General features: G+C 50.2%; 10 protein-coding genes across 14 annotated transcripts; 4 read left to right on the forward strand and 6 right to left on the reverse strand.

Annotated features, from left to right (window-relative positions):
- Nucleotides 1-50: 50 nt before the first annotated feature.
- On the reverse strand, nt 51-1,580 carry LOC6606822 (solute carrier family 35 member G1). Its single transcript, XM_002031583.2, has 2 exons — nt 1,343-1,580; nt 51-1,281 (listed from the first exon to the last, which is right to left on the reverse strand). Exon 2 carries the CDS (start codon nt 1,228-1,230, stop codon nt 187-189), a length of 1,044 nt encoding a protein of 347 aa, XP_002031619.1. The 5' UTR covers nt 1,231-1,281; nt 1,343-1,580; the 3' UTR covers nt 51-186.
- A 204-nt stretch (nt 1,581-1,784) lies between these two features.
- On the forward strand, nt 1,785-3,793 carry LOC6606823 (exonuclease 3'-5' domain-containing protein 2). The gene is made up of 3 exons (XM_002031584.2): nt 1,785-2,020; nt 2,079-3,206; nt 3,308-3,793. Exons 1-3 carry the CDS (start codon nt 1,806-1,808, stop codon nt 3,714-3,716), a joined length of 1,752 nt encoding a protein of 583 aa, XP_002031620.1. The 5' UTR covers nt 1,785-1,805; the 3' UTR covers nt 3,717-3,793.
- On the reverse strand, nt 3,725-5,522 carry LOC6606824 (apyrase). Its single transcript, XM_002031585.2, has 2 exons — nt 4,330-5,522; nt 3,725-4,276 (listed from the first exon to the last, which is right to left on the reverse strand). The coding sequence occupies exons 1-2, from the start codon at nt 5,289-5,291 to the stop codon at nt 3,979-3,981; spliced, it is 1,260 nt and encodes a 419-aa protein (XP_002031621.1). The 5' UTR covers nt 5,292-5,522; the 3' UTR covers nt 3,725-3,978.
- Nucleotides 5,523-5,692: 170 nt separating this feature from the next.
- LOC6606825 (probable ribosome biogenesis protein RLP24) lies at nt 5,693-6,505 on the forward strand. Its single transcript, XM_002031586.2, has 2 exons — nt 5,693-5,863; nt 5,934-6,505. The coding sequence occupies exons 1-2, from the start codon at nt 5,783-5,785 to the stop codon at nt 6,426-6,428; spliced, it is 576 nt and encodes a 191-aa protein (XP_002031622.1). The 5' UTR covers nt 5,693-5,782; the 3' UTR covers nt 6,429-6,505.
- LOC6606826 (D-aminoacyl-tRNA deacylase) lies at nt 6,502-7,271 on the reverse strand. Of its 4 annotated transcripts, none has more exons than XM_002031587.2 (4): nt 7,150-7,262; nt 7,004-7,094; nt 6,701-6,933; nt 6,502-6,645 (listed from the first exon to the last, which is right to left on the reverse strand). In XM_002031587.2, exons 1-4 carry the CDS (start codon nt 7,190-7,192, stop codon nt 6,536-6,538), a joined length of 477 nt encoding a protein of 158 aa, XP_002031623.1. In that variant the 5' UTR covers nt 7,193-7,262; the 3' UTR covers nt 6,502-6,535. The 4 variants fall into 4 exon arrangements, with proteins under 4 accessions (XP_002031623.1, XP_032576927.1, XP_032576928.1 ...); XM_032721036.1 differs by having other exon boundaries at nt 7,000-7,094; nt 7,150-7,261; XM_032721037.1 differs by lacking the exon at nt 6,502-6,645 and having other exon boundaries at nt 6,843-6,933; nt 7,000-7,094; nt 7,150-7,271.
- An 87-nt stretch (nt 7,272-7,358) lies between these two features.
- On the reverse strand, nt 7,359-15,238 carry LOC6606827 (zinc finger FYVE domain-containing protein 26 homolog). 2 transcript variants are annotated; one of them, XM_032721029.1, is made up of 8 exons: nt 14,831-15,238; nt 12,989-14,764; nt 11,618-12,899; nt 9,858-11,560; nt 9,539-9,797; nt 8,415-9,484; nt 8,227-8,354; nt 7,359-8,169 (listed from the first exon to the last, which is right to left on the reverse strand). In XM_032721029.1, the coding sequence occupies exons 1-8, from the start codon at nt 14,903-14,905 to the stop codon at nt 7,740-7,742; spliced, it is 6,723 nt and encodes a 2,240-aa protein (XP_032576920.1). In that variant the 5' UTR covers nt 14,906-15,238; the 3' UTR covers nt 7,359-7,739. The 2 variants fall into 2 exon arrangements, with proteins under 2 accessions (XP_032576920.1, XP_002031624.1); XM_002031588.2 differs by having other exon boundaries at nt 12,989-14,776.
- A 327-nt stretch (nt 15,239-15,565) lies between these two features.
- LOC6606828 (neither inactivation nor afterpotential protein G) lies at nt 15,566-17,915 on the forward strand. Its single transcript, XM_002031589.2, has 6 exons — nt 15,566-15,655; nt 15,708-15,842; nt 15,924-17,200; nt 17,254-17,465; nt 17,521-17,561; nt 17,698-17,915. The coding sequence occupies exons 1-6, from the start codon at nt 15,637-15,639 to the stop codon at nt 17,805-17,807; spliced, it is 1,794 nt and encodes a 597-aa protein (XP_002031625.2). The 5' UTR covers nt 15,566-15,636; the 3' UTR covers nt 17,808-17,915.
- Nucleotides 17,916-17,921: 6 nt separating this feature from the next.
- On the reverse strand, nt 17,922-18,226 carry LOC116801381. The gene is given in 2 exon segments (XM_032720295.1): nt 17,922-18,045; nt 18,048-18,226. Coding segments are annotated over 2 exon segments (255 nt in total). The 5' UTR covers nt 18,196-18,226; the 3' UTR covers nt 17,922-17,938.
- A 110-nt stretch (nt 18,227-18,336) lies between these two features.
- On the forward strand, nt 18,337-21,065 carry LOC6606829 (sodium-coupled monocarboxylate transporter 1). The gene is made up of 8 exons (XM_002031590.2): nt 18,337-19,054; nt 19,118-19,183; nt 19,299-19,573; nt 19,629-19,878; nt 19,935-20,315; nt 20,377-20,561; nt 20,618-20,801; nt 20,861-21,065. Exons 1-8 carry the CDS (start codon nt 18,695-18,697, stop codon nt 20,921-20,923), a joined length of 1,764 nt encoding a protein of 587 aa, XP_002031626.1. The 5' UTR covers nt 18,337-18,694; the 3' UTR covers nt 20,924-21,065.
- Nucleotides 21,066-21,129: 64 nt separating this feature from the next.
- Nucleotides 21,130-24,683, reverse strand: LOC6606830 (importin-9). The gene is made up of 6 exons (XM_032720294.1): nt 24,442-24,683; nt 23,715-24,359; nt 23,242-23,660; nt 22,632-23,183; nt 21,784-22,572; nt 21,130-21,726 (listed from the first exon to the last, which is right to left on the reverse strand). Exons 1-6 carry the CDS (start codon nt 24,578-24,580, stop codon nt 21,214-21,216), a joined length of 3,057 nt encoding a protein of 1,018 aa, XP_032576185.1. The 5' UTR covers nt 24,581-24,683; the 3' UTR covers nt 21,130-21,213.
- Between the last annotated feature and the right edge of the window lie 81 nt (nt 24,684-24,764).

A 24,764-nucleotide genomic window follows, 5' to 3' on the forward strand; every position in this document is an offset into this window, starting at 1 on the left:
AGTGGAGTGGATATCACGCGTCCCTTCTTATATATTTTGATTATTCTACGATCTGAGCCTTGATATAAGTAGTCTACGATGAATGAACTGGGTTTGCTGCCGGCCACTGATGCTGGCCGGGATTGGTGAGAACGATGACAAGACGAGGGAGAAACCGCGAACTTTATTAGTTGCTCTGGAACCACACTATTCCAGCAGGATGAGCCTGAATCGCTTCCGCAGCGACGACTCGCGTGGCAGGGTGCCTGCCCATTTCTTCAGCGCCGTCAGAACCACGGATCCCATCACCATCACCGCTCCCACCAGCGAGTAAGCGGTGGGCGTCTCTCCGAAGAAGAGCATCTGCCAGACGAAGGCGAAGACGATGTCGGCGCAGCGAGCAATGGCCACTGGTCCGGCCTGTTCGATCTGCAGCGATAGAGTGAGCAGGATCTGGCCTAGGAAGCTGAACACGCCCAGTACAACGACCAGCCAGCGATCCCGTCCGCAGCTTGGCCAGCACACAGCTCCAATGGATGCGCAAACGATCAGCGTGTAGACCAGAGCGATAGTACCGAAATTCGTCATAATGACGGAGAAGTGCAGGTTCTTGAGCGCCCGCAGCAGGATGTACACATTGGCTCCGAAGAGTGTGGATGATATGGCGGCCACTGGTCCCCAGATGTCATACGTCTTCCCAGCGACATCCTCACTTTCTGTCGTGTCGCCGAACACAAAGGGTGGCCGCGTGATCAGGACCACGCCGAGCAATGTCATATTGATGGTCAGGACATTGAACAGCGTGCACGGCTCCTTGAGGAAGGCGCGCGCAAATATGGCCACGAAAACGGGCGTGGAGAAGATGATTACACTCGCATCCGCCAGGGGCATGTGTCGGAAGGCATAGAAGCTGAGCATCAGACCTGTTGTGCCCATGAAACAGCGCAGCAGCAGTATCACCCTCTTGCCCTCCGGAAACACCGGCTGTCGCGTGTATATCAGGATGGGCAGTGCCGGCAGCAGGACTCCGACAAATCGAAACGAGGCCAGCTCCATGGGGTTCACGTCCACCAGGCCCTTCACAATCACTGAGCACAGGGAGAAGAACAGCGAGGAGAGCGTGGCCAGCAGGATGCCCAAGTAGGGACAGTCGGCGCCCAATCGACGCTGCAGGCGCTCCAGCCAACGGGGGGCGGGATCTGGGGGCGGGGCGCCCTCCTGGAACTGCTGCAGCTCCAGGTTTTCCGGCATTCTGGGAGTTTCTTCTCTACAGTTTCTGGATTCCTTCAAAGTTTCAGCATCCTGCAAATGGGATTTGCATCAGTATGTGTGTATGAGTGTGGAGAGTCTAATGGTGGCCCACCTGCCCTGAAAAATCGATTTCTTTCGACTGCCTTCCTTATTTACGCGCTGTGTCGCTGTCTGCTGCCGCCTTTTCTGCGTTTTCACTGGCACATCGTTTCCCCGCCGCCCGTTTCACTGAGTTTTATTCATTGTTTGCACGCTCCGACTGCGTTTAATTAAACATTTTCAATTCTTTTCGCGAATGGATATTCCGGAAAACCCTGTGGGCCAGAGTTGCCACACCGAATTTACTTAGTCCAGCCAACAATGCCACCTTTTTAAACGGCTGGACATGTTTAACGGTTTTATTTCGATATATTCAAAATTAGTTCTGCTTAAAATGTATTAAAACTGTAAAATGTACTTATTTAATTATTTTGGCGTATCACATTCAAATTACTTTTTTAGACCGGCTTTTACGGTTTGTGAAAACGTAAGTTGGCAGGCCAGCCAATCAGCTGCTGAGCTCAGAAAGGAAAACAATGACTCGGGAATCGGCAGTCGCCACCAACAGAAATTGGGCGATTCTGGCCGCAGGAGTTGGCTTGGTATACGTCCTGGTGCGGCACAGACAGCGACTGCTGGGTCCACTGCGTCGCGTGTGGTCCTTCGGCAGCGTGGTGCCCCAGCGACGCATAGAAGTGATCAACTCCGTACAGGATCCGGCCACGCAATGTGTTTTGAATGAACTGAAGAAGTGAGTAGAGAGCACTTTAATTTCACAACAATGGAAATATATATATTCTGCCTATTAGTCACTGCCAGACTTTTAAAGTCCTTGGATTCGACTGCGAGTGGATCACCGTGGGCGGCAGCCGCAGACCAGTGGCCTTGCTTCAATTGAGCTCCCATCGGGGTCTATGTGCCTTATTTCGACTGTGCCATATGAAACAAATACCAAAGGATCTGCGGGAGCTTCTCGAGGACGATGACGTGATCAAAGTGGGCGTGGCACCCCAGGAGGATGCCATGAAACTTTCGCACGACTATGGAGTGGGCGTGGCCAGCACACTGGATCTGCGCTTCCTCTGCGTAATGGCAGGCCACAAGCCTGAGGGACTGGGAAAGCTATCCAAAACTCATCTGAACTATACACTGGACAAGCACTGGCGCCTGGCCTGCTCCAACTGGGAGGCTAAGACTTTGGAGCCAAAACAGCTTGATTACGCTGCCAACGACGCACTTATGGCGGTGGCCATTTATCAGAAGTTGTGCAGGGATCTGCAGCCAAAACACTTTTGGCAACGGAGCCAACTGGACGACAATAGCATGCATAATAAATTCGAACCTTTCCTCGACGTGGACTTCACGAAAGGCTTCACACTCAACCCGACCGGCAGTGGAGTAACTCGTTCAAAGGGCTCCACCCAATCCAAAAGCAATAAATGGGTGCCCAAGAAGCAACCGTACCGACAAATAGCTACCCGAACCAAGGACTTCTACGACAACTGTCTGCTGCAGGCGCCCGATGGCGAACTTTTGTGCACCATCGACAGGCGCAAGGCGTCCTGGTATCTCAATCAAAATCTGGGCACGCATATAAGCGAAGAGCCCTTCACCGTACGTCTTAACTTCGAGCCAGCGGGTCGAGCGGTCGGAGATGTAGGCCGCTTCTACCAAACTCCCAAGGAAAACCAGTGCGTGGTGTGCGGTGACCGGGATGCGTACATTAGGAAGAACGTGGTACCGCGGGAATACAGAAAGCACTTCCCATTGGTCATGAAATCTCACACCTCCCACGATGTGCTGCTCCTGTGCCCTACCTGCCACCAGCTAAGCAACATCTCGGATCTAAAGGTTCGCAGCAAACTGGCCGTCCAGTGCGAAGCTCCTTTCAAGCAGGAAGACGGATCCGTCAAGTACCACGATGATCCGCAGCTGAAGTAAGTATGCCAAACATTTTCAGAACTAACTTAGTTAAAAATAAATGTAAATTAAAAGTAACTTATCTCAATGGATATGAACTATATTTTTTTATTTGCAGACGCGTTCAATCTGCTGGCAAGGCACTACTTCACCATGGCGCGAAAATACCGGCTGCAAAGAGGGCCGAAATGGAAAAGACTCTCCTTGATTACTACTCCGATCAAACGGACATCACAGAGGAGCTCCTGCGACAAGCAGCCCGCGTGGAATATCGTGTGGAGAACTCCGACTACTGTCAGCACGGCGAGCGGGTGGTGCTGCAATATCGCGATCATTTCGGCGGCCTGGTGGAGCTGGAGCGCTTGTGGCGGGAGCACTTTCTGCACACCATGCAGCCCCGCTTTCTTCCCGAACTCTGGAATGTCAACCACAACGCCGATCGACTGGAGGTCCGCGCCAGCGAGGGGCGCATCGATAAGGCCGATCTAGTGGTGGCCGGATTGGATGCGAAGATTAAAGAAACGTGATGCAGGGCTTTTCTGAGTTTGCCACCGGCTTTGTACGTTTTATATTTCAATTTCAATAAAAATAAACTAAAATTTGATTTGCGCTATGGTACAAGACGGGACATGGAGTCACGGTTCATGAGGCAGATGAGCATCTCTGGTCTAACCTAGGTGACTATAAATATAAAGCTTACCGTATGGGACAATAATACAATATGTACACGCTTAAAACTGAAGCACCTGGATCGAAGTAGAGTGAAGTGTGGTGGCGTGGAATTGTGAGCTAAATGAACTCGAACCCCTCATACTTGTAGTCCGTCTCGATCCGCGTCTCGGGCAGCAGCGTCTTGCCCGCAATATCGAAGGCTGTGATGAAGGTGGCTGTCTTGCCGTTTAGCTCCTCCGACTTAAGAGCCACGATTATTGAGTCGTCGGTGCCGGGCAAGAACTTAAAGCTAGAGAAGCCGTGCGTGGGCGTTGTATTTTCAGGATCGAGTCGTACAGTCTCAACGTTCGTGAAGTTTTCGTCGGCGGAGACCAGGACATTGCAGCCCATGTGCTCATCCTTGGTTTCGTTGTATCTTTCGAAGATAATCGATAAGTTAAGGATTTAAAGGCTGACACGCTTACTCACTTATCTTTCGAACACCGCCTAGGCAGGAAAAACCAGCGACGCTTTTCCTCTGACCAGGTTCCACTCTCGTGGATCATGTAGCCCGGCCATGTTATTTGCATCGACTGCAGGCGCAACTGCTTAAAGTTGTCCACCCAGTTTAGCGACCTCACCTCACCGGACGGAGTGATGGCCTTTACGTACATGGGGTTGTTGTTCTCGAAATCGCCCGCACTTGTCGTCCACTCCTTGCCCATGGAGCCCACATATAGCGTTTGATCCTTCACTGTGGCCCATTCGGCCTTGAAGCCCTTGGCACTGTGTCCATCTCCATCGAGCAGGATCACCCAGGGAATGGGCTTGTCATTCACAATCTCATATATCAAACCCGTGCGGTCGTCGAAGGTGAGTAGGCGCCCGTTGAAGGTCACTAGCTCAGAGAGCTCCATTCCGCGGCCCTTAAGGGCAAATGCTGATTCCAGGACTGTCGGCGCCCCGTCATCCCAGCTAATCTGGATCTCTGACCTGGCCACCGTGTAGGTAAGGTAGCCTTTCTTCAGGTAGCTACGCCACGTGCTGCTCCCATCGCCCTTGGTCACCTTGGAACTGGTGTCCAAATCGGCAATCATGGCTATCCGGTAGTTTATCACACCGCCACGCAGCACCATGGGTTGCGTTAGCGGATATGTGGCATTGTAGGCCTGGACCACAGGACCACCATTGTCCAGACTCCGGGCATCCGTGACACTGCGGCGCAGCCAGTAGCCATCGGAGGAGGAGTGCGATCCCTGGCGCGCAATGTAGAAGAGCAGGACGAGTACGAAGGCGCAAACGATCAGCAGGGCGAAGTGATAGTTGAATCGTACCGTCCGATTTCCAATCCGGTACGTGGGCGTCCGCAGGGCAGATCGCCAGTCGCGCATGTACATGACGCGAGGCGAGGGTTCTGCGTGCTCCCGGTACGCGAAGGCAGGGCTCTGCATCTGGTCGCACGTCAGCAAGATCTCGTTCGCGGTGATGTGTCCGATTTTCTGGGTCCCTGCTGCTCTGTTTGTTTGGATGCTGGCGGTGTGGCCAGCGCATGAGCGGGCGATCAGCTGGCGCAACAGCTGGTGCAAACTGGCGAGCGCATGCGATATTATCGAGAAACTGGTGCAACAATTCAGATTAAATTAATGTAAACATACTGGGCAAAACATAATTTGGACAAAGACCGAATGTAATTGAAATTATCAAAACAATACAACTGTCAACTGGCATCGTAGTCACCTGCGACTTATCCGTATTTCTTGCTTGGATATTTTTTGTCTACATGTAGCTATTTTCCATATTATCCAGTGCTATCGATTAAGCAGTGACTGGTCGCACTGGTGGCTGCCGATAAATTTTCATCTCTCTTCTTCTTCAGCAGCACACGTGCTAGCAGCTGCGCATTTGTTTTGTTTTCGCAAATTATCCATCGTAATTTGCGAAAATGCGCATTCAAACGTGCTATTTTTGCTCCAGCAAGATATACCCGGGCCACGGGGTGCAGTTCGTGCGAAATGATTGCAAGGTAAGAACGATTTGCTATCCTGTTTACATGTGCTCCGATGTTTATATTGCTTCACCATTTTCCGTCGCAGATCTTCAAGTTCTGCCGAGGCAAGTGCCACAAGGCCTTTAAGCGCAAGAAGAATCCCCGCAAGGTAGGATGGACGAAGGCGTACCGCAAGGCCGCCGGCAAGGAGCTGGCCATCGATCCCAGTTTCGAGTTCGAGAAGCGCCGCAACGTGCCCATCAAATACAGCCGCGAGACCTGGCAGAAGGGTCTGGAGGCCATCAAGCGTGTGACGGAGATCAAGGAGAAACGCACCAGCCACTTTGTCATGGAGCGTCTGCGCAAGGGTCGCCAGATCGAGATACAGATGGACGTCAAGGATGTCCAGCGCAACATGTCCTTGATTCGCTCCCCAGCCGCAGGGCTGAAGCAAAGGCGTGCCCAGGAGGCGGCGGAGGAGGCCGCCCTCATGGATGAGGATCTGCCCGAGGAGAAGATCACCTACGTGGATGCACGCGAACTTGAGAAGAAGCTCGAGGAGGGAATGGGAGTCGAGGATCTCGAGATGTTAGAAGCCTAAGGACTAGTACGCTGATTTTTTCTTAGTTTAAGTTGCTGCTAAAGAATACATTAATTAAAAACCCCGTGGTACATAAATGTTGTCTTTGGCTGTTATATATTTTCAAATCATTTGTCCACTTCTCTGTCGGTATCCTTTTGTTCGGGGGACTCCAAATTGATGGTTACGGGTCCATCGTTTTCTATATGCACTTGCATGTATGCCCCGAATTTGCCATCTGTTATAGTAAGTGAGATTAACACATGACCGGCTGGATTGTTCCTATCACCCACCTTTAATCTTGCTGCTATCGTAGGATTGACCTAGGCGATCCAAAAAGTGATTGTACAACTCCTGCGCCTCCTCGCCCTTCATGGCAGCCGAAAAATCCGGTTTGTTGCCCTTAAGGCGGTGATACAGTGTAAACTGCGAGACGCACAGCAGTTCTAGGTTAAGATCCTTGACGGACTTTTGCCAACGCTTGCCCTCCTCCTCGAATAAACGGAGAGCCAAGATTTTCCGGACACTTGAATGGGGAAAGCTGTGTTAGGTGGTCTAGAACTAAGCTGGTTATCACCAGAATTGAATTTACCTACAGATACTCAACATCCTTGGCGGTGTCGCTGGCCTTGATCCCCACCAGCACGCACAGGCCTGGTCCAATGGAGGAAACCAACTCATCCAGCACTAGGGGAGCAGTATAATTGTATATGATAGATGGCAACTATTTGACCGTGCATACCCGTCACTTTTGCAGCCTTAACCCTTTGTATAACCGCCCGCATTTCTTAATTCTTATATTTATTTACAACTTATTTAGATCTATGGCAGTGCTGGTAAACTTGCCACGAGCAGTGTTGGCAGTCGCCCCAAGATATCAAAAATAGCGCGCGTTTTCTTGGTAATAAACACATAACAGTATAATATAAAAATAACATAATAAATATAAAATACAGTACAATCAGTAATATAATTTGGTTACATGCTGGGAGAGCTCTTTTTGAGCTGGAGGAGGGAATACTTGCTGGCCCTTTGAAAGATTAAAATTGATCTACGTATATGTTAAATTCTAAAAACAAATTATCTATGATAGCTCAGTTACAAAACAACTTGGGCCTTCACTAGGTGAATAATCAAATGATGAATTCCAATTCGAATAGTGCATGTACATCTAAATCTCAATTAAATTGAGCTCGAATTTGCTTAGATATGTTATTGTCTTTTAGAATGAAGAAGTTTTCAAGGCTACAATTCATCAATTGATATTTCTCACAGCTAGTAAATCCCAGAAACAAGGGGTTACTAATGTGTTATTGCTCGAGGGTTGGGATATCACAGAGGCGTTGGCACGGCGCTAAGCTGGAGCTTCATCTCGCACAGTCTCTTGATGTGAACCTGACCGGTAAGCTCGGCCTGCCGCAGGATTCGCCGGATATCCGCCAATCGCTCGTGCTTGTTGGCCAGCAGATAGGCGGATTTAAGCTGACCAATGTAGATGTAGGAGGAGACCCGCAGCTCCACACTGCCGATGCGTTTGATCAACCGATCCAGCATCTGCTTCGTCTCCGGCGCACTGCTGTGCACAGCAGCATTAATGGCAATCGAGAGTATTTCATCGGACTCCGTGGAAATGCCGCCGCCGTTGTTGCTGCCTATGCAGTCCAGCAGGCGCTCTACCTCGCCCAGGCGCTGATTTCTCGACAGGTACTTAGCAGTGGCTCCAAACACCTTAATTGCAGCCAGCTTGAAGTCCTGCATAATGCTAAAAATAAAACAATTATAGCGGACATTGTCGTCTGAATTTTATCTATTTGCTTACCCGTAAGCCAGGCCAAAACCTTCGTCTATGTTCTTGCCGCACATAAGGATCAGAATGCAAGTTTGTATGCGATCTGCGGCGCCTTCGAACAGAGTAGGCAAAGTTCCACGACTGGACTCAAGTCGAATCTTTCGTTGGTAATGTTTGGTATTAGTAAAAGTAAGAATAAACGAAATTCAAGACAGTACCTGCTTCAGAGTTTGTATAGTTCGTAGTGGCTCATCTGGCGGCTGTTCTCGCTCACACTTGTCCAAGAACTTTGCCACCTCCAACTGTCGCCGTATGGTATTGATGTGTCCATTAAGAGCCCTGGCATCCATTTGCATGGCGAAGCAGGCACCTCGAACGCTTGCAGTGCTACTCACGCTGTTTCTGCGAACCTGCTGCCGCTGCAGGTGCTCCCACTCCGCCATATCCAGTTCACCCTGAAGATGCCTGAGGGCCGACAGCAAGTGCTGGGCGTTGGCATGCAGCTTCTGAAAGTTCTCGCACTGCAAGGCGTAGAATTTCACGCACGTCATGCTGGCCCGGATGGGATCCTTTAGCAGCAGCTGCAGTTGGTACAGCGAACTGAGTTGCTGCTGCTGCTCCAGATGGCGACAGGTCTGCAGTAATGGCAGACGCCAGGCAGTGAATTGAGCGTCGTCCAACTGCTGCAGTTCGTCCATCAAAACGGTCAGGCTGCCGTTGGCCAGTTGTGGGTAGAATATGTGTTGGATGAAGAGATCCGCGTCCAACTGCTGGTGCTGCCAGTAGCGAAGTGCTGCCCGCAGCTCTTCACGGCGCATCAGAAAGGTGAGAATATCGGCGTGACTGCCATAGGTAAGCACATAGTGCAGTGATTCCTCGAAGCCACGCTCCTGCCGGCGACTTTCCTCGCTAGCCGGCATTTGGCCACCATACTGTCCCTTGGCTAAGTTCTTGAGTCCTGCCAGCGCGTTCATGATGTTCAAAGCCGGTTCCTGGAGCGGTCGTTGCTGAACGTAGGGCTCCCGGCGTCGTGTGAAAAGTGAGGCCAGCGAAGTATTCGAACTACGAATAAGTGAGGCTCGGTGAAGGGTCTCCGGTTGGGTTTGAACCTGAGGAATGGCGGCTATCAACTGCAAGATTTCTTGGAGCAATGCCGGACCGCGCTGTGGTCGCTTTCTGGGCAAGAGCACTGCCTCCGTAGAAGCCACTCCGAACATGTTCTTACAGATGCTGCTGTTGAGCTGTTCACTTGAGAGTCGAGTCATGCAGTGAGCAAACTTTTCGCGGGCTAAAAAGAGATTCATTTATTTGCAGCCTTAGGAGGGTAAAGGAATGAGCTTACCTGCATCATAGCAACCGGCACGAAGACAGGCCAGTCCGTGGGCAGCCATTACGCCGGTGGTGGCGAAACCACACTTCAGATGCACCTCCAGAGCTAAAGTCCAGTGCTCCGCTTCCACCAAAGCGTCAGCCAGCTTGCGCAAATTGTGGTTGTTGAGCGGTCCGGTTGGAATCAGCGACTCACAGCCCTGCTGCACCACTGCCATAATAATTTCCGAGTGCTCACGAATGTTTTCCAGCTCTCCTGGTGCGCCACGAACCTAGAATATGTAAGACCTTTATAAATACAACTTCATTTTAGTTATAGAGTGACAACCAACCTTTGCGGCGAAAGCCAGACAGTTTATCATCTTGGCCACCAAACCGTAGTCCACTTCGGGATTGGGCACAATTAGCTTTTCCAGTTTGCGGCAGTGGAAGAGCAGCAAATCAACGCAGCTGCGCTGCTCGACATGATTGCGAAGTATGGACAAACTGAGGGCCACACTGGGCGCGTGTTCATAGGAGAACTCCTCGCGCAGCAGTTTATCGTGTGTAATAATGCCACTTAACTGCCATTTGCAGGAATCACTCCTACCAGAAGATTTTGATACTCGTTCCGAGGTAGCACTCCGCTCACTAGAAGTGCCATCTCCTTGATCCTTGCCAGCCGTGCTGCTCGCTGCACAATCATTGCAGATGCGCACCTCCAACTCGTCGTAAAGGTCTGGGATGCGTATCCGATGGGTGGAGCAGGCATAGCACACCACCCGCCCGCACCTACGGCAATGGTGCCTCCGCATCAACATAGTAAAGGCTGCTCGCCGACAGCACATGCAGTGGCTGGCCTCCTCGTCCCGTGTCCACTGCTGCCGGTTGGGTGCTTGCTTGGGCATCACGAAGGCACCACAAAGAGAGTCCAGTGAGTTATGTACATCTGTGCCAAGAGAACTTGGCTCAGAAGCAGCACGCACATTCGCCACATGGTAGTCCAGAGCTTTGCTGGCATAAATTCGCAGTAACAGGTCCAAACAATCCTGGCCCACAAAGTGATCCTGCTGGTAGGAGTTAAAGTTGAGCAGAATAAAAGCCTCGGATGTTGTTTGTCCCAGTTGAAAACGTATTTTTGCAGGTGTTTCTCCCGCCTCACTTCCTGGACCAGCACTGGACTGGACATCGTAGACATGGCCCGTTTTCTCAAAACAGTAGGGACATGGACCAAGTGGTCTCTGCTTCAGCAACTTGGAACGAGCCGCATCTAGTAGCTTTCCCAGCAATTCAAAGCGGGCATTCATAATTAACTGCTCCACGATGAGCAAGGGATGACGGAGTAGCTTCCAAAACGGAGATCGCTCATTGGTATCCATTTGTCGTAGGAACTCAATGGATAGCTGATAGTTCCTGTAGAGACGCGGATCACGGGCGTGACCCTCCAGGTAATCGATCACCCACTGCAGAAGCGGTAGCGATCTAAACTTATCCTTATGTGTATCCAGGAAATTCACCAATGGGTTGGGTGGAAACATCTCCACAATGCCCAAAAGGGATTCATCCAGCTCCTCGCCATCCCTCAATTCCAAAAGAGCATCCAATAGGGTGAGCAAGCACACCCGCTGCTGCCCCGCGGATCCAGCAAGGCAAACCACCCGACTCCACTCCAAACACAGACCAAATCTCAGTCTCTGCAGCAACTGCTCGAAGATCACATTCGGCGTCTGACGTCCAAAGTCGTAGGCCTGTGGCCAGCTCTCAAATTTGAGCAGAGCAGAGACTCTAGCGTATATGGTGATGTCAGACAGCGTGTGCTCCAGTTCACTGTGCAGGGCGGTGGGAATTGCCTTAGCCGCCGAGCGGTGCTGCAGGGTGCGTTCTATTAGCTCTTTGGCCTGCTGACTGCTGGGAATGCGCGTGAAGTGCTCCTTGAGCAGCTGTGCTCGCTGTCCCAGATTGCCCATGTGCGCCACGAGATGTATATTACGGGGATCCTTTTCAATAAGATCCCCAATGAGTTGGTCAATTCGTGACTTGAGACGATTGGGAGAATCTAAAAGAATAGATAGCTTTAAGAGGTGGACATTGAATATACATTGGTTATAGCTACCAGTTTGTCCACCCATTCCAAGAAGAAGAATCTGCAATAGTTGTTCCTGATCCTTCACCAACTTATCCACTTGTGCACTTTCCAGCTTGTAGGCATTTAAAGCGGCCAGCACACTGTTCCCGTCATGCATGGAAGCCAGAACATCCACTTCAGGCAGATGAATCAGCTGACACAAAAAAGAAAAGTTCAATCCCGCATCGCCATCGGGAAGACTTCCTAGCTGTATGGCCAGCAACACTTGGGCCAACAACGGGTTGTGTTGCGAAATATAGTTGTGAATGGATTCCTGCTTCTGTGGAGCCACAACGCGTGGCAATCTTTTTGTGGGTTCCTCGCTCAATTGGGGACAAATGTTGAGAGCAATCACGTGGACGAGATTAAGGTGTAGTGCTGCGACACTAGACTCGATCTCCAAAGGTGTTATGCCGCACTCGTAGATCAGTTCGCCAATAACTTCGTAGGGATCGTTCCGAAGTAGCTGGGTAGTGTGATACTCCAGGTTGGGATCCCTGAGCTGCAAGAGGCGAGCTAGTTGTTGGACATACGTGCAAAAGCGGGCGTAGTAGTTGTGACGCGAACGCAGCTGTTGGAACTGACTGGCGTTGGAGCGCAGCTCCTGGCCATGCGAGTATTCGGATGGCTCCTTCTGGTAGAGCGTTTGAAACGCGGCCTCCCGTTGAAGTTGTAGAGCCAAGACTGCCGGTCTCAGTGGATAGCTCTTTAGATAGAGCAACTCATTCAGTGCAGCCTGCTGACCAGATCGCTCTAACAAACGCATGCACTCACAGAGATTCTGCAGGAGATTCATGGCTCCGAGCTCAGACGAACCAGGAGGCGTGCTAGACGCCTCGTCGCCGCCCTTCTTTTGCTGCTGTTGGCGTCGAATGACCAATAACAGGTTGCTTGTGATTTCCCGATTGAAGCCTAGATTCACTATAAGATCACATATGATTAGGGCATTCAGATTGCGCTCCTCGAACTGCTGTAGGAATCCCTGTTGTGCGCTTGCATTGTGTCGCTGGATGAGCGCCTTTAGCTCTGGGCTTTGCTGAATACGCTGAGCCTGCGCAAAGTTGTCCACAACGCTGATGATCTTGGACAACTCAAAGCCCTTGGCTGCCACGCCTTTGATTTGCTCCACGGTGGTTTCCCCAGAGTTGGCCTGCTGCCCCTCCAAAATCTGATAGTTGGCATAAATGGCGGACAGCTTCTGCTTCACCAGCTGCTGCTGCTCCATGAAATGTAGCTCACGGTTCAATTGGCTCTGCTTCAGGTGAAAAGTCTGAAAAAGAAAAGTGGTCTTGTGGATCAGTCCAATAACAGCAGTAAATCACAAAATAGGCTTTTGTTACAAGATTTCTATCTACTTACCTCGATGATCTGCTTAACATCGTTAAAATTCTTCAGGGCGAGCGCCATGATGGCCAATTGTTCGGACGTGCTTAGCATTTTGGGAATGATGGACCGCTCACATGGAGAGGTTACCGAAGAATTTTTCCTGCTGCCACTGCCACTAAGTAATTGTGCTCGTGCTCGCAGCTGCTCCATTGTGAGACCTCCATCCGCGGAAGCTTTTCCAGCTACTCCTCCACTAAAGCTGACCGCCCGTCGCTGCCTTCGAGCCTTCCGCCGGTTGAGACTGGATACGTGGTTGCTGCGTTCTCGGCTTTCGTCGTCGCTGGAGGCCTTTTCCTTGGCTGTGCTGTGGAGTTGAACCAGCTGGAGCAGCTGATCAGGCTCTAGCAGGCAGCTGATCGATGGCGCTGATTTGAGCAGTGACTGTTCTATCTTTTGCAAAACTCCCAGCTTCCACAACGCTTCGCTTATAGCATCCACCAGGCGCTGAAATCTACCTTGCTGCTCCGGGGCGCTCTTGTAGTCTTGTGAATGAAGCTTTTTGGTGACAAACGCCTTGAGGAAGGTGAACAGAGCGTGCAGTGAGGCCGATCGGCAGATGAATCCATAGCGGGTGCGCTGGCTGTGAACAGCGGTTGGACGTGGTTGCGAGGCAAAGTCGTCATCGACGTACTGTTCATCATCTTCCTCGTCATTCTCGTCATCTTCCCTTTTCCGCTGACTGTTGGGCTCAAGCTGTTCCCAGCGAAGAAAAACCAAGAGGAAGATGTCCTCCAGCAGCGAGCACAAGGCGCCCAATTGATGCAGTTGCCTTAACTGCACGGAGAGCTGTACCAGCTTGGTCTTCGTCGTTTGTTCGCCTTGGTCGAGGACCACATCGTACACATGACAGAGAGCGGTGTAGTAGCTCAGAATCTCCACCTCCTCCTGGTGGTGACACTTCAGTGAAGGAGTCAGCTGCTGCCATTTGTAAGTATCCTCAAGCAAACGGTGTAGCTCTTGATGTTCGAAACGAATACCATATTCGTGGATTAAGGGCAGCACGCCTGGCGCCCGTAGAAGCGCGTCAACTCTTAGCGTTTTGCTTACCTCCCGCGGACGCAGGAAATTAAGCAAAGTGGATAGGCGTTGAAAGTCAGCATAGAAAAAGCGATGAACTTCCTGCAATTCCTCAGGCACAGCGCTGACATCGAATTCCGCTAGGAATTTGTCAAGGCATCCGAGCTCGTCCAAAGTTTGCTGGCCCAGAGCAAACTCATTGGCGAGTCGTAGGATAAGCAGGTTGTTTCTCAACGTCACATCCTGGAAGCACTGAAAGTCCTTGAGATGTTGGCACACGCTGGCTACAAAGTGCTCCCTTTCATTGAGAGCCAGCCACAGAACCAAAAGTTTAGTGGGCGCCGCCTCACTATACTGCGCCCGCATGGTCAGCTGCTGCTCATGCAGCAGATCATCCAGGAGTTGTCCATCGCTGCGCGCCAATATGGCCAGCATTAAGTGTTCACTGGTTACGGAATCAACCACTAGACGTGTCATCAATTTCTGACGAAGGGTAGCCGCCTCCAAAACGCTTGCCGGAAAATTGGCCAGAACACAAAGAGAACGCGGCGATGAGACATCGCCATCTAGCAGCTGTCGAAGCAAGGTGGAAATTATTTGTCCAATGTGCAGTTTGGACCGTTCGTGGAGCAACTGCAGCAGTTGCAGGGCGGGATAGGACGACGCCTGAAGCACGGTTAGCAGGGCGTTCTGGTGCGATTGAATGGGCACGGAGGACTTACCATGGAGCCACTGGATAAAGATCTGTACAAAATGCATATCAAATAATATGGATATTTGTTGGTTTTCTTAGCTCACCTCAAAGATCTGCCGCTGATCCTTGGGCAACAAGTTTAGCAGCTGCTGCATATTCTCCTCCTGCTGGTCCTCCATTGTGGGACACCTGTGGCTCCTCGGGAGTGCAAGGTTCTTCTAAGCTCTGCTGATTCACTGGTACTAATGCTAGTTCATTGTTCGGACCCCTCTGTTCTGAATTTGGGCTCTCCTCCGTGTGATCTTCCACTGCTGATTATCGGGATCTAGTGTTACAGCTCGCCTTTTGTTTCCACTGCTGACCGACTAGCAGCTGTTCTGGCTTCAGGCATCGGCTTGCACTGGCGAGTGATAAGGGAGGCCCGCATATTATCTCGCAGAGCTTGTTGTCGATCAAATAATCCGACTCCGTCGATCTTCGGAGCAGCCGAATGCAAAAACAAAGAATTTAGGTGGCGAACGGTTGCCTTGCCAGTGATGAGAACAAATCGATAGCAATCTGTTAGTCGAAGTACCGCACTGGCACGATTTGGCGGGAAAAGAGCTAAAATAGATGGTGGGAAAAGTTAGGGTTCTTTATTAACAAATTAAGTTTTCGTGTAAGTATGTGAAAAACAAAATTAAAAATAAATAAAATCAATATTTTTTTTCTTAATTGTGCCATTCAAGGTGACGCATCACTAAGCGCTCATATTTCGCCAACAGGTCATCTCTATCCGATGTGCACTGCAATTCAAATTTGGCGCTCAACCAAATCTCACCCCCTGAATTCTTTAATTGGATTAGACCAAGTCCACGGCAGTCAGTTCTCGCCTGCTAACTAGTTAGATTTCGTCATCGCAAGGAACAGCATGGGCCTGAAATTCCAAAGTAAGCTGTCAGGTATTGTAAACAACTGCATCTTGAGGGTTTTTCCTTGCAGATATCCTGGTTCTGGCTGGCATTGTGATAGGATTCCTATCCGTCATAGTTGTCCTGGCCGGCACGCTGCTGAAGAACTCCGTACCCAATGTCTTGGCACCAGAGGAGCGGCACTTTGCATTTGACTATGTGATTGGTGAGTGCTTTATGTGGAAACAGAAGATACATTACTATATTACAACTTATTTCGCATGAATGGTGAACTGATAAAATCCAGTGGGTGGTGGAACTGGAGGCAGCACACTTACCTCGCTACTGGCCAAGAACAGCAATGGGAGTGTTCTCCTCATCGAGGCAGGTGGTCAGTTTGGCCTCCTGAGTCGGATTCCCTTGCTGACCACCTTTCAGCAAAAGGGCATTAATGACTGGTCCTTCCTTTCTGTGCCACAGAAACACTCCTCCAGGGGTCTCATCGAGCGGAGACAGTGCCTCCCGAGGGGCAAAGGACTGGGTGGATCCGCCAATCTAAACTACATGCTGCACTTTGATGGTCACGGACCGGATTTTGATTCCTGGCGGGATCTCCATAATCTTAGTGATTGGAGCTGGGCCCAAATGAGATCCTTCATGTCCGCCGCCAAGCCCAAGAACCCAGACATGCTCGAAATTCCCCGTCGCTACTCCAAATTAACTGAAGCGTTGGACGAAGCGCAGGCGCAGTTCGCCCACAAGGATTGGATCTTTAGACGCTCATTGTATAATATTAGAAATGGTCTGCGTCATTCGGTGGTACAGCAGTTCCTTAACCCGGTCATACATCACTCCAATCTGCGGCTGCTGCCCGATGCTTTGGTGAAACGGATTCAACTTGCCACTAGTCCGTTCCTCCAGGCCACCTCGATTCTCGTGGGGATTAAGGACGAGGAGAACAGGGAGAAAGAATTTAGCATCGAGGTGAGAAGAGAGTTAATCCTCTGCGCTGGCGCTTACCAAACTCCACAGCTCCTGATGGCATCTGGAATTGGCGACGTTTCTGCCCTGAAGAAACTGGGTATTCCCGTTCAGCATAGCTTACCTTTGGTGGGCCACAACCTGCACGACCACTTTAATCTTCCACTTTTCGTATCGATGGGAGTCACTGGACCCACACTCAACCAAAACACTCTCTTGAATCCCATGACCTTGATCAACTACCTGAGCTCTGGTTCGGGACCCTTGGGAAACTTTGGAGTGCTGGGAAATGTGGCCAGCTATGGAGGATCGGGATCCCCGCCCTATGGCATCACCTTCTTTGGAGCAGGCGCTATCGACGAGTCTGCTCTGATGTCCATATCAAATTTCAAGGGTCCAGCATTCCGGGCGCTCTTTCCACGCTATTACAATGCCTCGCAGGAGGGATTTGTGGTCATCTCCAGCTGCCTGCAGCCAAAGTCTCGTGGATTTGTGGGACTGCTTAATCGGCATATGCGAAGAAATCCCCTGATAGATCCAAACTATCTCAGCAACGAATTGGACGTGGACTGTACCATTTCCGCCATTCGAAGTGCAGTCGAGGTAAGCTATTAAATATGTTCTTGAGGCCATTTTTTAGTTGAGTTCCATTGCAGCTGGTCAACTCGACTGCCTTTGCTGCACTACATCCCCGCATCCATTGGCCGCGCGTGCAGGAGTGCTCAAACTTCGGCCCCTTCGAGCGGGATTTCTTCGACAACCGTCCATCGGATCACTACTTGGAGTGTCTGATGCGGCACGTTGGCTTGGGATCCCATCATCCGGGTGGAACATGCGCCCTCGGCAGCGTCGTGGACTCCCAGTTGAGGTAAAAGCGATCCGGATTTCGAATGTAGGTTGATTAGAATACACCTTGTTTGCAGATTAAAAGGGGTATCCAATGTGCGGGTGGTGGATGCTAGTGGTAAGTACCCCTTATTTTCACTGTTTTTGAACTATGAATTAAAAGAAAATATCATCTACAAGTAATTAAAATTAGTTATAAACATAGTTAGTTTCTTAATCCATTAGTAATTATATTTGTGGACTATTTCTCGCAGTACTACCCCGTCCGATCTCGGGAAACCCCAACTCGGTGGTGGTGGCCATCGCATTGAGAGCCGCCTCTTGGATTCTGAAGAGCGAACTGCAGGCCGGTGATTCGAAATGAATGAATTTCTCTGCGAGATTGATGTAAATGCGTTCAAGTTGAGGGACAACCGCACTGAACAAAACCAGGAGTTAACAATTAAATGTATCACAATAGCTAAGTACTTTTTCAAATAGATGTAAAAATATAATTCAAATGTTTATGTTGTATATATCTTGTTGTTTTATATAACTTACAGCTTCTTCATTCTTGTTTAAGAATTTTTTAAAGTTACAAATATAGTTTTGAAATACTTTTTGGTTTTTTGTAGTGCTGCGACAATAGCTCCCACCGATTTGCCGGTGATCATGCACTTGATCCCACTCCGAACCCCACGTCCGATCTCCTGGCGCTCTGCCAGGTGGTTCTGTGAATGACTATATACGTGGTAAACCTCGGGCGGGCGCATGGCTCCCAATCAGTTCTTGTGCAACATCAGTAAAAATTAGACGTTACACTTCCGGCTCCGGCGGTGGGCAAGCTCAGGGATTTGGCTGTGATTGGAGCCGAGATTGAGGTGCTCTTGGCGATTTTTTGTTTGAAAGATCAGTTTGCGTGCTGGGTGACAGTGACATAATTGTCTAGAAGGGGATCTGTGACGAACGCAGTGGGAATTGTGCCAGCGGCCGCCAAGTGGAGCGATGATCAATGGAACGTTCCCGGAACTGGAGACGTAGGTGTAGCAATTCTCCCGCCCGCCGGCTTAACTAAAGATAGTCGCAGCTCCCCTGGCCGCCGCAAGAACTAAATTAGCCCACAATTGATAATTGAGCGGAATTGAATTGAATCACAGCCGCCTAAGTAGAGGCACCCAAATCTGGACTCAGTGAGCCACCGACCGACCTGAGAGTCGGACACAACCCACAACCAGCGGTCGCTAAAGACCACTAACGTAGCTAGTGATCATCATGTCCAACATCGAGGAGGTGCTCGGCGAGCTGCAGCGCTTTGCCTGGCCGGATTATGTGGCCTTCGTTTCGATGTTCCTGCTCTGCATCGGTATCGGCATATACTTTGGATTCATGAACAAGTCCGTGTCCGAGGACGATTATATGCTGGGCGGTCGAAAGATGTTGGTCATACCCATCGCCTTCTCATTGGTGGCCAGCTTTGTGTCCGGCATCACGCTGCTCGGCCTGCCCACGGAGGTCTACTCCTATGGCATCCAGTATCTCTACGTATCCTGCGGCGTCATCGGCATGGGCGTGGTTATGGGTGTTTTCTACCTACCCGTATTTCACGACCTAAACATCACCTCCACATACGAGGTGAGTTTCATTTGAAGATACGATGACTATTGCCTAGTTACTTTATGGATTTTATCCGGATAGTATCTGGAGGTTCGCTTCGATCGGAGGTTACGCCTTTACGGATCCGTGATGTTTGCCATTATGAACGTGAGTAGATGCCAGAGATGGCGAGTCCACTTATCCACTTGTCTGCTTTTGTTCACGGATAAATTACTTACCTAAATTGATGGAACCTTCACGGATGATCGGTTTTATCCTACAGGTGGCCTATCTGCCCATCGTAATCTATGTTCCGGCATTGGCCTTCAACCAGGTGACGGGAATCGGAGTACACACGATCACGCCGATCGTGTGCATCATCTGCGTCTTCTACACGAGTCTGGGTGGATTGAAGGCAGTGGTCTGGACGGACGTGGTGCAAGCCATCTCCATGCTGGGTGCACTTTGCCTGGTGGCCATCAAGGGCACCCGCGACATTGGAGGAGCCGGAGTGGTGCTGGAGCGGGCTTGGAGCAGCGATCGCCTGGAGGTACCAGAGTAAGTTCATTTTCTTCAAGTGGAGAATCCTTTTTAGATTTTTTGTATGCCATAGCCTCAACATCGATCCCACTGTGCGCCACACGTTCTGGTGCCTGTTCTTCGGAGGGATCGTCTACTGGACGCAAACCAACGCCGTGTCACAAAACATGATCCAAAGGTACCTGTCGCTTCCGTCGCTTGGCGATGCCCGAAAGGCGCTGTGCATCTTCTGCGTCGGTGTGCTCGTCCTAATGGCGCTATGTGGTTACAATGGTCTGCTGATATACGCCACCTACCAGAACTGTGATCCCCTGACCACCAAGGTTCGCTCGGTTATCAGTTCTTTCCCTTACCTAATGGAGTATCCATTCGATTCCAGCTTGCAAAGGCTCGAGATCAGCTCCTGCCGCTCTTTGTGATGAAGACGCTGGGTGAACTTCCTGGCATGACGGGACTCTTCATTGCCGGCGTCTTCAGTGCCGCTCTGAGTTCGCTCTCCACCTGCCTGAACTCCATGTCCGCCGTGGTGCTGGAGGATTTCGTCAAGCCGTACGTGAAAAAGCCGCTCTCCAGCTCCGCGATCAACTGGATCATGCGGCTGGTGGTGGTCGGAGTAGGAGTTCTCTGCGTGTGCTTGGTCTACGTCGTAGAGCACATGGGCACAGTCCTTCAGCTGACCATGAGCCTGGAGGCGATCACGAATGGGCCACTGTTTGGCATCTTTACCATCGGTCTTTTCATGCCTTGGATCAATGGAAATGTGAATTAGTACAACCCAATAGATCTTACAGATCTATAATATATCATTCATTTGCTTCCAGAGTGCCCTGGTGGGCGGAATTATGGGAGTAATAGCCATGTCCTGGGTGAGTCTCAATGCACAGTGGGCCATCGCCTCGGGAGCAATTACTTACAACACAAAGCCGCTTAACGTGGAGCAGTGCGACTACAGCTTTAATGTGACCACCAGTCTGGCCAACACAACTCATCTGGGAGCATCTGCAGAGTAAGAATCGAATCTTCACATACTAGAACACATCTTAATATACTCTGAATCGACAGGGACATTTTTCCGCTCTATCGGATCTCGTACATGTGGTACACCACGTTCGGGGCCTCCATTACGATTATCGTGGCGCTGCTGGGTACCTTCGTGTTTGGCAAAAACAATCCCAACAAGGTGGATCCCGTGCTGCTCACGCCCTGCATACGAAAGTTCTTTGCCTTTGGCTCAGAGAAGCACATGGTGAGTGGAATGGAACTTGGCGAGTAGTTCAATCATTTTACATATATAAAATCCTACAGGATGCCTTCAAGCCCGCCATTCCACTGCAGCACAAGCTCCGTAACGACGAGGTGGCCTTATGATCAAGCGAACCGAATCCTAGCTGGACACTTCTGAATCCAAAGCTGGGTAAATGTTTCCATTTTAACCCAATCGATTTCGATCCGTATTGCAATGTTAAAAGTTCAAAATATATAACTAAATTTTTTGATTTTTTATAACCAAGCACGTGGTGATTTTTTTATGTTAGACACCTCATAAACTTTCATCTCTACTAAAAATTGGCTTCTTAATCAAATATATAAATGTATATTCAATTCAAGGGTTAGCAACAATACATAAATATGAACAATACAAATAAGGAAAGGTTATCCTACTTCTGCTGGACCTTGCTGAGCAGGATGACGCGTTCACCCTCGGTGAGGTGTTCATAAAATGTGGGAAAGTGTTCGTTCTGCGTGAAGGTGGTGAGGAACTTCTGCAGGTTGTCGGCTATGTCGCCCTGGTAGTTGGTTTCCTTCAGCAGCTCCTGCAAGAGTTGTTCGTCATCGGCGTTATCCTCGTCCGACTCGAATAGATCGGATATGTAACGCGGCTTGGCCGGATTTCCGGGCGCATCCTCATCATCGCCATCCTCTTCGCTGTCCGTAAGAGGTTCGTCGCTCTTGCCCTCTTGGAAGTGCTGGTACTCGGAGATCAAAACCTTGAAGATCTTGACGAGCGCCGGAATTGTTACCCACTTCTGGGTTGTAGCTGCCACGGATCGAGTACGTCTGCGCGTGTCGGTGGGGTCGTCCACTAGTTCTTTGAATGTTATTGTGGTCAAACGGTTGTCTTGAGTGGCAACACCATACTCGAACAACTTGCACAGAGCCATGGTGGTGACCTGAAAAAACAAACGTTAATATTAAAATGGAAAGTTCGTAAACTCAATTTTACTCACCTTTCGCTCATAGTTTCCGAAAAAGGAGTTCTGGCGGGAGAGCCAGTTGGTGAGCACAAACTGCATTGCTGGCTCTCCGTTGGGTCCGGGAACGGTGGACAGAAAGTTGAGTACGGCGTCCATTTGGGTGAGGAACAAATGGGCGAAGATCAACACAAGATTCATTATCACTTTTAGGCACTCGAGGTTCTGCATCTTGCTTATCACAGCCTTCAGCAGCATGTCCACATTCTGGCCGAGCATGCTTCCCATCTTGGTGATAATAGTGATAACGAGGCGTCCAATCTGGCCCGCCGCCGTCATTTCGCTGTTCATCGGATTCAGAAGAACAGTGGCCACCACTTGCATGATGCAGTTAATGCCCTCCCCGTTCTTGTAGCTGCAGATTTGCTCCGGAGAGACATGGATAAAGCTGCGCAGGCACTCGCCGCCGGCTACCATGACAGCATGGTCATCCGTGTGTAGGACGCAGTTTATAATGGCGGGAAACGCGGTCTCTATCAAGGAATTGTTCAGCGGCGGCTCCGTGTAGCGCACTATTGTGTTGAGGACGTCTAGGGCAATATCCTGCTTTTCCGTGGAAGCCGCTCCTGTCAGCCCCAGGATGCTAACGATCGTTGGAATAAACTTCTCCTGTAGCGGTCCCAGGCACTCCTTGCGCTGGCACAGAGCTTTGATGAGATCCTGGACTGTTTCGAGCACATAGGGATCTTCAGTGTATTTCAGGAATACAGCTATGGCCAGTGGCGTAATCTTAACCTGGCTAGCAAAGGCAAACTCAGCATCGAACTGGAGGTAAAGATATTTTGTTTAAATTTGCAGACAATAAATTCCTTTCAATCACTTACTTTAACCATGAATGTCAGGGCTTCCATTAGCAGGGCTAAGACTGATGCCTTGGATCCCGGCACTAAAGCCATAATTCCATCTAGGAAACCCGGCAGCTTTGACACCAACAAAGTTCGCTTCTCTCCATCGATGGTTTCGTTCGCCTGCAGAAATCCATTCAGGGTGCGCACTGCGCTGATTCTAAGGATGTGTGACTTCTCCGGCGACAGGCTGCACAGCGTGACATCAAGGATTTCGGTCAACATCTGCGGATTGTATAGGTCCGACTTGGAGTAGATGCTCAGCGTCCAAAGGGCACGACCAACAAGAGGCGGAGATTCTTGATGCACAAGCAAATTCCGAACTATGGTCAAATAGTTGAGGAGGTCAAACGTAGAGTCGCCGGCGAGGATGACGTCGCGGAAAACATGCACGGCATCCATGCAGGCCTCCTGGATCTTCCACCAGTTGGGATTGTTGGCAGCTTTTTCTGCCTCAGCCACACTAAAGTGCCTGCCCAATGCCTCCTGCAGTGCCTGAATTGCGTTGGCTCCGAATTCGTCGTTTATAGCCTAGGAAAATATATTAGGCCAATGATGAAGCTCTTCAGAAAAGAGTTTTCTCACTCACCAGGAGGACATCTCGGCCGCACATGCGCACCGTGAGCTCCACACCGCCATCATCCTCATCATCCACGAACTTCTCAGGATCATCCTGCCAGTCCTCCAACTGCTCCTCGCTCAGCTGAATGTAAACAATGGTTATGTATATGAGGTCGGCCAGCACATTTTTGATGCTCCCACGGAGTTTGTTGCATGTCAGTATGCAGTTGATGAACTCAAGGATCTGGATGATCAGTGATTGGAAATTGGTCTGCTCGTCATCCTCCTCGCTGTCGCCGCTGGCCAGGGGACTTGTCTCAGTCTGGTTCACCGACACCTTCACGTAAGTCTCGGCTATTTGTGTGAGTAGCTGCCAGACAATGGGCAGAACACGGTCCATAAAGGGGTTGATGTACTTTGGCATTTCATTGACCAAATGGGTAAACACTAAAGTGAGATCAAGTTTAGTTTACTTTCCAGCAAAGACGAAATGAAACCCACCCTTGATGATTTCCGAGCGAAGTAGGAAACTGGAAGCGGCGCCGCTATTCATGCTCAGGTAATGCATAAGCTTCTCCATGAAGTTTGTCAAAATGGAGCTCATCATGGTGCTCTGCTCTTCTTTGTTGGTGATCAGTGCTGCAATGGATGCGAAAAGTGGCTTCAAGATGCGAATGGCCGATACTCTTGTTTTGATCGAGTAATTCTGCTCGGAGTCGAAGATGCGATAGACTTCGGGTATGACTACTGGACCCAGTTCCTTGATTTGCTCCACGTCGTAGCTGAAATCCTGCAGTACCTGCATGGCACCGTGTATGGAATCTTCGTTGCCACCCAGGCATTTGACAATGATGTCGAACAGCTCCGCCCAACAATGTGGGTAATCCGTGGCAGCTATGGTGGAGATGGTATGCGCGACTGAGGAGCGTATCTTGGAGTTGGGATCGTACAGTCCGTTGGGCAGAATGTTTCGTATGGTTCGCTTGGCCTGCTCGCTGGCCATGCAACCGTTAACTTTCCCTTTGACATCGTCGTCATCCGTCCAGTGGTTCTCCACGTAGCGAGTGAGCATCACGATCGCGATTTGACGGAGTGGCAGCTCGTGCGCCTGGTTCATAATGATCTCGGACAGGTAGACGCCATAGCCTGCGAATGAATGAGATGGTTAAAGTGGAGCTACATGTGAACCGCGCCCAAACCACGCCAATCCAGCTGCCCGCCAAATCACCTTCCGTGTACTCCAGCTGCTTGATCCTCTTTTCCGTTTGCTGCAGGACTCCTGTGTTCGAGCTGAGTAGGTTCTGCAGCTCCTCGATGATGGCTTGCTTTACGGAGTCCCCGCAGTCGTTTTGGAATTGCAGCGACATTCTGCGGCCGTGGTTCGAAAAAAATTAATTCGCAATGTCCAAATTCGCACGAAAGAAGCCGGCGCGGCGCTATCACATGTAGTCAACGGGCGCTTTGCAACACTGCTTCGTGCGAAACTAGTGATGACAAACTTACGATTGGATAGTAATCGATTTTTGAAAAGGTTTCTTGGCAATTATGTTA

This window comes from Drosophila sechellia, chromosome 3R (assembly GCF_004382195.2).
Source record: "Drosophila sechellia strain sech25 chromosome 3R, ASM438219v1, whole genome shotgun sequence".
In the NCBI taxonomy this organism is placed as follows: domain Eukaryota; kingdom Metazoa; phylum Arthropoda; class Insecta; order Diptera; family Drosophilidae; genus Drosophila; species Drosophila sechellia.